Raw genomic sequence first — 12049 nt, 5'->3', positions numbered from 1 at the left:
TCTCATATTGTGTTCGACCAGATGACGTCAAAAGGCGCACAGTTCAGAGACAACGCACTATCAGACTAATGAGAGCTCGGGGTGAGCAGCTAGTACCAAATATACTAATAGGGTTTTTCCCCTTTTTTCTGGCAACAAAATTGCTACAACATGCTCTGATAATATATAATGCATTGTCTTTGAAACTGTGGTTAATGCAGGAACTTGATTCCCTGCTAAAGGTTTCTATTTTGTGTTTGAACATCTTAACACAACTTCTAGTCATATTCCCAGAAAGAGTCAAACCTATTCTTATTTTTTCATCCTAAGAGCTTTACAGCTCATCGGATTCCTCTAGCGAAAACAAATATTCTACTTCTCGTGAGTGCACGAGTGAGATAGATGGGCGGTGAAGGCCTCCATCCAGCAGTTGATAGCGCCCAACCGGGGTGGGAGGAAGCTAGCAGTGGATAGAGGCCACCCACTCAGGTATTGGTGAACTCGTACTCTTAGGCTTTTTCGGTAAAGTCGCGTAGGTAAAAAATTCAAATAAAATTAATAGAAATAAAGTAATGAAAAAATATTTTTTATTTATTATAGAAATAAAGTAGTAAATAAAAAATAAAATAATATTTCTGCTTTTTCCCTATTATTAATTTTATTTTTTACCTACGTGACTTTACCGAAAAAGCCTAAGAGCACGAGCTCTTGCAGTCACGAAAGCTTCAAATCTAGAATTGGTGAACTCAACCCAGCGTGGTAAAGCACCGGGCTACTAGATCGATTCATCGGTTCTATGATGCGATTCGCGTCGATATCTTTACGCTGGATTCACGAATAAATCGAATCTTGTTGCGGATTCATCGATTGCGTTCGATTGGAATTCGATCGAACGTTAATCAATCGCTTTGGGATTCACATGGAATCAGCCCCCTCTTTGTGGTTCAGTTAAATGCCATGGGATCACTCGCGCACACTTGAGATGAATCGATTCCTGGTCGATTCTCGTCAGCGCGCTCTCTCTCTCCCTCATCTCTCTCTTGTTTGTTGGCGGGGTTTGTGGCTCGATGCTGGGGGGCCTTTGCAAGTCGCAACTTTTGCTTTCGTCCTCCTCCCTGCAAGCGGCGTTCGTTCCGCGTGCTTCGTCAATGATCGATCCGAGTCCGAAGAGGGAATCGACGCCGTGCAGCGCCACGCGGGCAACGCGTTACCCGAACCGGAAATCGGAAGTTAAAATTTCATTTTTTATTTTTTCAGCACACATCGAAAACGAATACGACCGCACGCAAAAAAAACTACGACATTTTACCGAACCAACATTTTGATAATTACCTCGATTCTAAATAAATTCTAAATACATATTTAAAAAAAATTAACGTTGTTACCGCCCCTTTCTCTGTGACCCGGAAGTTGAAGCGTGACCCGGAAGCGAGGCGGCTCCCTCTTTCCGGCGAGGCGTCCACGAGGGAAGATGAAGGCCTCCGGAGCGGTGCGGTCCCCTCGCTCCCCTCGCTTCCCTTCGCGCCGCCATCCCCCTCCAGCCCCTCTCGTCTCTCGCCCTCTCTCGATCCTCCACGCGGCGAGCTTGGCGGGGAGCCGCGGGCTTGTCGGTGGCCGCGGCCTCGGGGTTTTGGTTTCTCGTCGCCTGTCTGGACCCCACCCGCTCGTGGCGTCTCTGCTCTGACATGGCGGCTGGCGGCCACGTGCGGGCAGGCGGGCGGCGGTTCTCGCCTCACGGCCTAAATCGTTGTTTTGTTTGTTTAATCCACGGCCGCTTTTTTGTTAGTGTGCGTTAAGATGCTGTTGCATGCGTACGCCTCGCCACGCTGGTCGGTTGCGAGATTGAGGGGGGTCCGGGTCTTGGGGTTGGAACTACAGGACGCGTCCTGACGGGCATTGTAACGCGTCGTTGTTATACTCGTGGCCGGGAATCAGAACTTAATGTGGGGTTTGTTGGTAACGTCGCTCTATAACGTATCCACGAGCGTATTTAAACTAATTTGGTCGTGTTGTACTATGCGGTGTGCATTTATGCTTGTCGCGCAAACATTGTGAACATGGGTGGACCATTTTGTTAAAATATTATATTATTGTCGCGCGCTGTTAATAGACTGCTGTTCCATACCATGAATGGAATTTGCCAAACGGGCCGATTTGGGCACTTAACCAGGATAAAACAAATATGCACGCAGTCTTGGGGGGGCAGGCAGTATTTGCCTGAGATTAACGCGGTATTAGCACGCGGCTTTTTTATGCTGACTATTAAAATGGGAGTTGGGGGATGTGAGACGGCCACGGAGACCGTACAGCAGTCTATAGAGAATGGCTGTTCGTGAATCAAATATTTAACAGGGAGTTATTCCATCAAACTGAACTTTACAACAATAGTCGCTTGCGGGCTTTTCCCGCAATGTTAGCGTCGCAGTCGCACTTTTTAAAAGTGCCAGAAAATAATTGCCGCCGGAAAGTCGTCGTCGGTCGACCACGTGAGTAGCATTTCACCAGCCGCTGCCCGGTTCATTCATTTTCTTCCACCATCGATTCTGGGCTGTAAACGGGAGATTTCTGCCCATGCGCATGTGAGCAGAGATATTTAATTACTTTTATGAACAAGGCAGTGGGGGTTGACAGAGTTGGAGGTTAATATTTCGGTTAAGTGGAGAGTGGCGTGTCTGTTGTGTAAATGTGTGTACGAACTAACCCATATTAAGCTACGTTTTGAACAGCACAACGTACTATCTGGGCCTCTACCACGTGTTATCTGTAAAGTAACAAAGCCACACGGTGCTGTTTCGTCTTAAAATATTGCTATTGTTCTCTGAAACCGGCGTTTCTAGGCCGTCGTAACCGAGATAAATTTTAGTTTTTAATAGCTCGTTAAAAATCGCAATCTTCACTTGCCGCTTAAAACCCCGGTGTCTCAGCCCTTGTAAAATAATGATAAGCACCTCGTTCCCTAGCTATGAACGCCCCGGCCTGAGGTTACATGCATTTATTTTGTAAACGCCATTTGCACACAACCCATTAAGAGCATCTAGCTACCCCTGATGCCCTTAAGTCATGTGTGCAGAAAGGAAGGCTCGGCCCTTAGCCTTCACGGGTCTCCTACCGTGGCCCGCGAAGTGAACATGGCTGATACAACATTTGCATCCGTTTATGTATTTAAAAAAAAAAGTGTACGGATATTGACAAATATTTTGTTTTATTTCTATTTTCTGGGTTTGTCAACTCCGTCGATTAAGGTCACGGATCAATAAGAGCATGTGTAGTAGTCAACTTTTATTTTACCTGCAGGTGGGAAACAACCCTTTATTAAACCATAAGAAATGGCCTTATTGACTAAACGTTCTTTCGGAGTGGACAGGTAGGAACTTGGTTGGACAGCGCATTCGTGCATGACAGACAGACAAATCATCCTTGGTGGGCAGTGTGAAACCTGTTGTTCATACCTGTATTATCCGGGGTAATATCACATGTTTAATTTCAGAAACTCCCCTGGTCAAACAGTTGAACACATTCTTGATTTGAAGCTTTCGTGACAGCAGGAATCCATACTCTTTGGTTCTTTCGGTAAAGTCACGTAGGTATAAAATAAAGTCGCGTAGATAGGTTGAAAGAAAATAACAAATAACGACGACGTTTCAATCGAAACGTCAATCCTATCTACGTGACTTTACCGAAAGACCCAAAGAATATGAATTCCTGCAGTAACGAAAGCTTTAAGTCAAGTTTAACACGTGTAGGCTTTCGCGACCAATGTCCATAATATAGTTTTTTTTTTGGGTTCGGTCGCGTAAATATGAATTTGTCGTTAAACCCGCCACCATCCGACACAGCCGATTAGTAAGATTTGTCATGTAAACAGAACATGCTAATTTGTTGCTAATACAGCACACCGGTGTATTGGAGAGCAAATCCACAACATTTACATTTGGTAAAACAGCTTCGATAAAATAAAGCAGATCAAACTGAGACTAGGAACTAAGTTAAGATTTGCATGTTACATTTGTATGATACAAATGTATGATAAAGTATTAACCCAAATATTAGTTAAATCGAGAAAATGTGAAAGCCGTTGCATTTAGAATACACGTTTTTAATCTGTAAGGAACAATGTTCATGCAATGTTATTCCATACCTGTCACCCCCTTATCAGTGCCTACCTTATTACAGACCAATTCAGACCTTACTGGTCACCCCGTGCCCGTTATAATACTGAACGTTTATCTTACAAAGTTCCATCACAAACAAATAGACACAAAAAAAATTGCCCGTATTGAAACGGCTGTATGCCATATGAACCTGAAAACTAAATTTCCCTGTGCAAGAATACGGGTAAACCGTGTGGATTGACAGGTGTATATTTCAAGAGTGAACCCGTGTATGGAAAGTATGATTGTTACCCAAACTGTTATTAACACTTGGAACAGAACATTGTATGTCTTGGCTTGCAATTATTTAGGTCCGGAAGCAACAAACCAGACATGCTGACATGCAGAACATTACTGAACAATGCCTCGAAATTAAATGTTATCCTTGAAAATGAATCTTAACTGGATTCTAAATATACCACGGTAATTAGCGGAAGAGTTACCATTTAGGGATAAGCCAAGGGGCAAAGTGACCTCTAATGTACCCGTATAAAATACATTGTAAACCAATTCTCCCACCGTTCAGTAGATGTGCGAGTGTAAGAATTGATTTGTATCAGTGCGTTTTCACCCCTTGGGACCACAGCATCTCAGATGTCATTAAAATTAAGAACGCAAAATATTTTATGGAGCCGGTGCAAAGCTCTTTAGCCATTTGCGGGACCAAAATCAATCGTGTTCACCGCTGTTGAAAGCGGGGCTTTTATTTTTGTTTCGCGCGCGTTGGCGAATGTTTCCTCGAACGCTCGTTGCCCGTGCATTGATTTGCTGTGTGGTCCCCCCTTCCGCCTCCCGTTGGACCCCACAGCTCAAGGAGTTCAAAATCATCGGGCGTCGCCTGCCCTCCCCCAAGCAGGTGCACCCTCCCCTCTACCGCATGCGCATCTTCGCGCCCAACAATGTGGTGGCCAAGTCGCGCTTCTGGTACTTCGCGTCCCAGCTGAAGAAGCTCAAGAAGTCCGCTGGCGAGATCGTCTACTGCGGCAGGGTGAGCGTGACAGCGATTGTTGTCGCTGTAAATTATTTTTGGCGGCCGACGTTCCTTAGTACTTCGTGCGCCCCCCGTATGGTGCCCCACGTATGGTGCCCCACGTATGGTGCCCCACGTATGGTGCCCCCACGTATGGTGCCCCACGTATGGTGCCCCACGTATGGTGCCCCACGTATGGTGCCCCACGTATGGTGCCCCACGTATGGTGCCCCACATTGAACTCCTTTTGCACCGCACGTCGCGGACCGTGGTAATCGGAGGTGCCAGGGGAAGGGCAAGAGTCTGCAAATCCATGAACAAGGGCCATTGCCTGAAACGTCCCCTATTAAATACTTTTGCTTCAACGCCACACAGTGTTTTGGGAAATGTGATATTTTAGTTTTTTGTCCTGGTTGCTTGAGGTCTCTGCGGTCTCCTCGTGGTGATACAGGAAGGCTCCGTTGGCAACATAGTGGCCACGATTTGCTTCCTGTCGACCGCGCACAAACCCATTAAGAGCATCTAGATTCCCCTGGTGTTCTTAAGTCTCGTGCGCGGAGAGCATTTCGACTTGTCGCCTTCTGGGGTCCCTCCAATGACCCCTGAAGTGAAATCAAGTTGGAACAGATCTTATTAACTTCATCGCATTTGTTGGGGTTATAACGTTGACAGCAAAGCCGCAAATATTGGTAGACTTAAAATTATCGGTGAGGGAAATGTAATTGTAATAGTTCTAGATTTGTTTTTTTTATTCACCTTAATTCCATTCTCTAATATCGAGTGCTCTTGTCAACCTGCTGATGAAGATTTTTTCAGCAAGCCTTCACCTCTGGAAGTATAAATAGTAAACATTTTGACGGCCTTTTATTATAATTTGATGTCTCCACCTTGGACCCATTCCTGCAGTCTGATAGCTCATCCTATCGGTCCAAAAGATGATTTAAATACGTCTTATGTGCCGTTATAATGTAGAATCTACATTCATCCAAAGGTGGGGGGGGGGGATCTTTTCTGATGTTTATTCTTTGGTTCTTTCGGTAAAGTCATGTAGGTGAAAAAAAAATCGATTGCAACAAGCAATCATCATCACACCTGATGATGATGATTGCTTGTGTTGCAATTGAAACGTCGTGATTACATTTTTTATTATTTTTCGCCTATGCGATTTTACCGAAAGAACCAAAGAATATGGATCCTGGCAGTCACGAACACTTCAAATCTAGAATGTTCTGATGTTGCTTGGCGCTGACATTTTCAGGTCTCTGAGAAGAGCCCGGAGAAGATCAAGAACTTTGGCATCTGGCTGCGCTGCGACTCGCGCAGTGGCACGCACAACATGTACCGCGAGTACCGCGACCTCACCACGGCTGGGGCGGTCACCTCCTGCTGTAAGCAGCACCCAGCACCGACGCCGCCGCCCCCGACGCTTCAACGGTTTCTTTTTCAGAAGCGACCGCAATTGATAGTTCAACAAGGGCCGGCTTGTCACGTGGCCATTTACAGCAGCAGCCAAATGCTCGGCAAACGCGTGATCTTGATTCTAAATGTTGGAGGGGTTTAAAACCGGAGGGTCCAGAGAAAAAAACTCACGGGACCGCGGGGAAAACGTGCAAACTCCAAATATACGGGCGTCAGGGGTCGGGGTATCGAAGCCACGCCCTGACGGAGATGATAACATCTCGCCACCACCTGCGGTCGCCTGGATCACGTGGATACGGACGACCCATTGTTAATCCGCTGCTGGATGAGGGTGGCCTCCCCTCCACGCTGTGTGGGTAGTGGTGGCTGTTGTGCTTAACTTCATGGGCCCGTCTGCTCGCTGGGGAAAGGGGAATCCCGGAATCGTTTCAGGTTCACTCGTGTTTGGCCGCAGCCATAAGTCGAACAGCTTCAGTGGTGATACTTGAACCGACAGTAGAATTTGGTAAAACGCACAACTAATATAAGCACAGTGTGGAAATAAGAAACGCACTTTCTTTACAGCAGTGGTGGAATTCAAAAGGGTGACTTCTGGTATAAGCACACTTGAGATGAAAGCACAGTGGACCTTGCTCCCAAATGGTGTGCTTATATCCAACTTGTGTGTGTGTGTATACACAGTTTATAAACTGACACCGCCGTTTTGCGTAATCTACTCTCTATACCCATTAAGCTAATAAACGTCAGTTGGCACTACTCGGATGGAGTTTTAATGTAACGTGCTGTGCAAAGTTTCCGTATACCACGCCTGTCAACCCATATGGTTTACCCGAATTCTTGTACAGGGAAATGTAGTTTTCTGGTTAATGCGGTGTACAGCTGTTTCAATACTGGCACATTGTTTTGCGTCTTGTGATGGGACTTGTAGGATGAGTGTTGAGATTTATAAGGGGTACAGGTTGACCACAGTCTCAAATGGTCTGTAATAAGTTAGGCACTGATGAGGGGTTTACAGATATTGTATACCCGCCCCTACTGGACGTCTTTCAACAAGAGCTTCGTTCCTCATCGGATTCCTCCAGTATAAATAAACGTTCTGGCTCTTAACTCAAAGTGAAGATGGCACCGAGTTGACGTGATGTCCGGGATGATGATGCCGATGGCCGCCCCCCCCTCCCGTCCCCTCGCTCGCAGACCGCGACATGGGAGCTCGCCATCGCGCCCGTGCCCACTCGATCCAGATCATGAAGGTGGAGGAGATCGAGGCCAGCAAGTGCCGCCGCCCTGCCATCAAGCAGTTCCACGTGAGTGCCCTCCTCCCCCCCCCCCCCCCGTGTTGTTCTCTGTGCTCAGGCAGTCACCTCTGTGTGTGTGTCCCCCCCCCCCCGTCGTGCACTCCTCTCGTGTTCTACTGCCTAAGACTCCTTGCGGCTTTACACGCTGCAACAAGTGTGTCCGGTGCGCCTTTAAAATGTTGGCCTTGGCTTGAGTGCCCACAAATGTCGTCGCCGCCACGATCCGTGGTCAGATAGCGCCGTAGGTGTCCCCACTTCACTTTTCGTCATTTCTACTTTCCTCCGTCCTGTGCCAATGTGCTCAAGTCGGGGCCACATCTTGCTGGCACCAATCTCTGACGTCGTCGACAAAGATATACATTTAAAAAATTTCAATTCTTCAGAACTGCTTTTTGTGTTTAGTTTGTCCTCCCCCCGCACCTCCGATTAGTACGGCCGGCTACGTACGCTGCGAAATAAGTTCAACACATATATACACATAGATGACCATGGAGAGGTGGAACGTAGTATTGCGTAAGGATTGGGGTTTGAGGAATCCTCATTTCGGGTTTTGGTAGAAAGTGACCCTCCGTGTCCGCTTCTTCATTGTTCTTGTGCAAGTAGCGTGCAACGCGTCACACCTCGGCTGTTATGTTCCCCGAGGCGCGCTGGTTTACCCTGCACGACAGTCTCAGGGTTTGAACACGGGTCCTTGGGTTGTTAGCGCGGCGGACTTACTACTGCACCCCATCATCATAATTAAATAGACCCATAATCCATTGGATTATGGGTCTTGGTGTCCCGAGGAATCTTATTACCCTATTCTCCTGATAGCGCACTCTTTTTTTCCCCATATTTTAAGTAATTTGAGGGGTTGTCTTATAATCTAGTATGTGGTCCTTTTCCCACATCAGAATTGTGTGGTACAAGGGTTAAATAACTTATTGTTACTGGGTACAGTCGGCAATCTTATTGCCATCTCACAGCCATTTACACCACCATAATACCCGGATTGCCAGATGAATTTTTTCCCAGCATCTGCTCTTTTATTAACACGTGTCCACCCTTTTTTTCCTGCTTTACCTTGACATGTATTTTTTAATGACCCCCAACCTTTGGGGTGCCATCTTACTTTTCCGTAGCATCTCATCATCATCTGGAGAGTTCAGTCAATTTTCAATCGGCTGAAAACGGTTTTCTCGCGAGCGTTCGTGTGACCTTTCCCCCGCTGGACTTTGCACGACCGTGGCGGCGTCGTCATCATCGTCGCGCGCGTGCGGCCTGTGGTCTCGTGTGCCACCCTTGCTCGGTCGCTGACCGCCGCCTTGTCCGTCCCCCGCTCGCGACAGAACTCCAAGATCAAGTTCCCGCTGCCCCACCGCGTGCTCCGTCGCCAGCACAAGCCGCGCTTCACCACCAAGAGGCCCAACACCTTCTTCTGAGCGGCGGGGCTGTCCACGCGGACGCGCGGCGACCACGAGCGCGGCCGCTGACCGCAATAATAAAGAGCTGTTTCAGAAGCCCCCCCCCCTCCCTGGTGTTTTTCCTCTCCGTGTGCTTCGAGAGTTTCAGGGTGGCGACGGGTCGTGCCTCGTTTATTTTCTTTGGGGTTTCACAAAAATTGTGTTGAAAAGGTCAAATATTACTGGTAGGAACCTGGTTCCACCAGCCCACGGGATTATTGTGTCTGTCCAGCGTGCATCCAAAAATGGGGAGGGAGGGGCTGGGTGGGGAGGGGGCTGATCACCCCGTGGTGCCCTTGTAAAACTCAACGTTTAACCTACTCACGCCGGCTTGTGCCCGCCCTCACAGTCGGGCATATTTGCGGAATACACCACGCCGCCGTTGACCCTGGCCATTGACTGAGCAACCCAACGTTCCTACCAGCTCCCTCCGCAGGAATGTGTTTATAGGCGCTTTATTTTTTTCCCCGGCGACGGGATCGCTTCGGCATTAGCAATTTCTTTAAACTATTAACCTTTTATTATTTGGGTCTTTAGGGAAAGTCACGTAGATAGGTTAAAATAAAATAACCTATCTAGGTGACTTTACCGAAAGACCCAAAGAATATGAATCCCTGCAGTCAGGAAAGCTTCAAGTCAAGATATGAACCTTATTTTACCAGCTGGAGCCTATTGAGCTCTAGCTGGTTGTAAGAAGCGACCTGGCCACAAATGGTGGCTAAAACGGAAGTGGCTTTTGTGGAAATGTACACTTTAACCGCACGTTTCTAAATGTGGAGGGAAAAACCAGACTCGAAACATCCACGCAACCATCGGGAGAACGTGCAAACTCCAGATACATAACAGACGTCGGGGTTGGGATTGAACCCCGGGTAGCAGAGGTCGCAACCGAGTACCCGATACCCTACCCGGCTACTAGGCCGGGTACAGGTACCCGTTTGCGACCCTGGTGCGGCCGGGTACGGGTAGGCCGTGAGTCACTGGTAACTCACTCATTTCCCAACGTCTTGTCTCTTCTCACAATTCAAGTTCCTAGAATCAACCCACCCGCGCCTTCAACATGGCTTCATCCCAGAGGTCGCAATCAGATACCCGGCCGGGTAGGGTACCCGTTTGCAGTCCTGGTGCGGCCGGGTACGGGTAAGGAATCTAAACCCGTTTGCGACCTCTGCCGGGTAGTTAACACGGTTTCTGGACACCGTGTTCCCCTTTTGCCACACGGCGCTAATCGCCGTCGCGGTATTCAAACCACAACCGGAAGACGTGGGAGAAGCCATCCAACAGTTGTGTGCATGCAGTACGCGTGGTTCGTGCGTTGTAGTTATGGTTGTAGTTCCACTGGGATGCGGCAGGGGGCATAACATTGCATTGGTCTGGCGCCTTAATCTTTTTTTTGCAAGCCACCGCGTGGCCCATTAATCAGCCCCGTTTGATAAAACTTTTTAAGTGGCTTTGGTAAAAAAAAAAGACTTGTAGGTAGCAAATAAACCGAACTGCATTGCAAGTGCTTCAGAATTGGCTCTTCAGAATATTTAATAATCTTTTAAATTATATTGAAGTGAAATGTGATGAGCAATGGGTCGTGCTCTCTTGTTATTCCCAATTGGGTTGTGTCAATGGCTGCATACAGGAGATGACGAGCATTTATTTGCAATGGAGCAAAATTCAAAGCATAGCCCTGTTTTGCCAGGGAAGGTCCTCTAAGCTATATCGCTCTCAGTAACGACCTTGCCCCAGTTAAGTGGCTTATCGCGTGGAGCTGTATAGCAGCCAAATACTCCGCATGAAAAAGCAGTCGGGGTTGGGATCAAACCCACGACCTGTATGCTGGGCGAGGTAGTTAACGTGGCATCGTTCATCGATGTGTTTTCCCGTTGCGGTGAATGCCGAATTATTCGTGGCTGCAGCGTTTCCATGAACCAATAAAAATCTGACCCCAGTTGACCGGGTCAATCCTGGATTCGATTCCTATCAGATTCGCGATTTGCTTGGGGACGAGGATAGGTTTTCCCATTTTTTCTGGCAACAAAACAGCTCTGTTAAGATGTTAAAACACCAAACTGAAACCTTTTACAAGGATTTATGTCTGCATTAACCACAATACTTGTGGTCAGAATGCAAACAAAAAAACATACTCTTGATAATATATGCATTGTCTGATTGAAACTGATTGGTCCACACCAGAGACAGATTTCTTTAGTCTCAAACGGTGTTAGACCAGAGGACGCCAAAAGGCGCGTTCGCACGTGGGTGTGTTAGTGCAGCTGTGCGCCTTTTGGCGTCCTCTGGTCTAACACCAAAAGCTGTCTGGTGTGGACCAATCAGTTTCAAAGACAATGCATATTTTATCGAAAGTATGTTTTTGTTTGCATTCTGACCACAAGCATTGTGGTTAATGCAGACATGATTCCTTGTAAAATGTTTCAGTTTGGTGTTTGAACATCTTAACACAGCTGTTTTGTTGCCAGAAAAAAGGGGAAAACCTATACCCATTTTTTGGTACCGGCATAGGAAGTCCCATGATGTTTGGGAATGTTGTAGCTTGAGTGCAGGTGATGCACTTGAAGCCGGGCGACAGACGAAAGGAATTGGACCTCGCCAGATTATATTATTTGCTACGCCACTCGATCTACCCCACGTCGTTAACCCCGACCCTTTATCAGGAGAGCGTAGCGAGTGCAACTCTTTATTTGGAAAGGACGATTCCAATTTGGACAACTGCATCGCGTGTAGGATCAAAACCGGATTAACATTTGTTTTGCATAGATTCTGAATTGTGCCAACCTCCCCGTC

General features: G+C 47.3%; 1 protein-coding gene and 2 non-coding genes across 3 annotated transcripts; all 3 read left to right on the top strand.

Moving 5' to 3' along the window:
* The first annotated feature begins 1383 nt into the window (after window positions 1–1383).
* RPL18A (ribosomal protein L18a) lies at window positions 1384–9317 on the top strand. Its single transcript, XM_078861046.1, has 5 exons — window positions 1384–1468; window positions 4939–5118; window positions 6359–6488; window positions 7714–7823; window positions 9143–9317. Exons 1-5 carry the CDS (start codon window positions 1451–1453, stop codon window positions 9233–9235), a joined length of 531 nt encoding a protein of 176 aa, XP_078717172.1. The 5' UTR covers window positions 1384–1450; the 3' UTR covers window positions 9236–9317.
* LOC144934913 (small nucleolar RNA SNORA68) lies at window positions 2989–3122 on the top strand. Its single transcript, XR_013637225.1, has one exon. It is a non-coding gene; the product is annotated as a small nucleolar RNA SNORA68 (small nucleolar RNA).
* Window positions 5597–5729, top strand: LOC144934912 (small nucleolar RNA SNORA68). The gene has a single exon (XR_013637224.1). It is a non-coding gene; the product is annotated as a small nucleolar RNA SNORA68 (small nucleolar RNA).
* Window positions 9318–12049: the final 2732 nt, after the last annotated feature.

The sequence above is a fragment of the Lampetra fluviatilis genome, chromosome 11, assembly GCF_964198595.1.
Source record: "Lampetra fluviatilis chromosome 11, kcLamFluv1.1, whole genome shotgun sequence".
In the NCBI taxonomy this organism is placed as follows: domain Eukaryota; kingdom Metazoa; phylum Chordata; class Hyperoartia; order Petromyzontiformes; family Petromyzontidae; genus Lampetra; species Lampetra fluviatilis.
The sequence above is the reverse complement of the archived record's forward strand: the minus strand, read 5'-3'. Positions and strand labels throughout refer to the sequence as shown.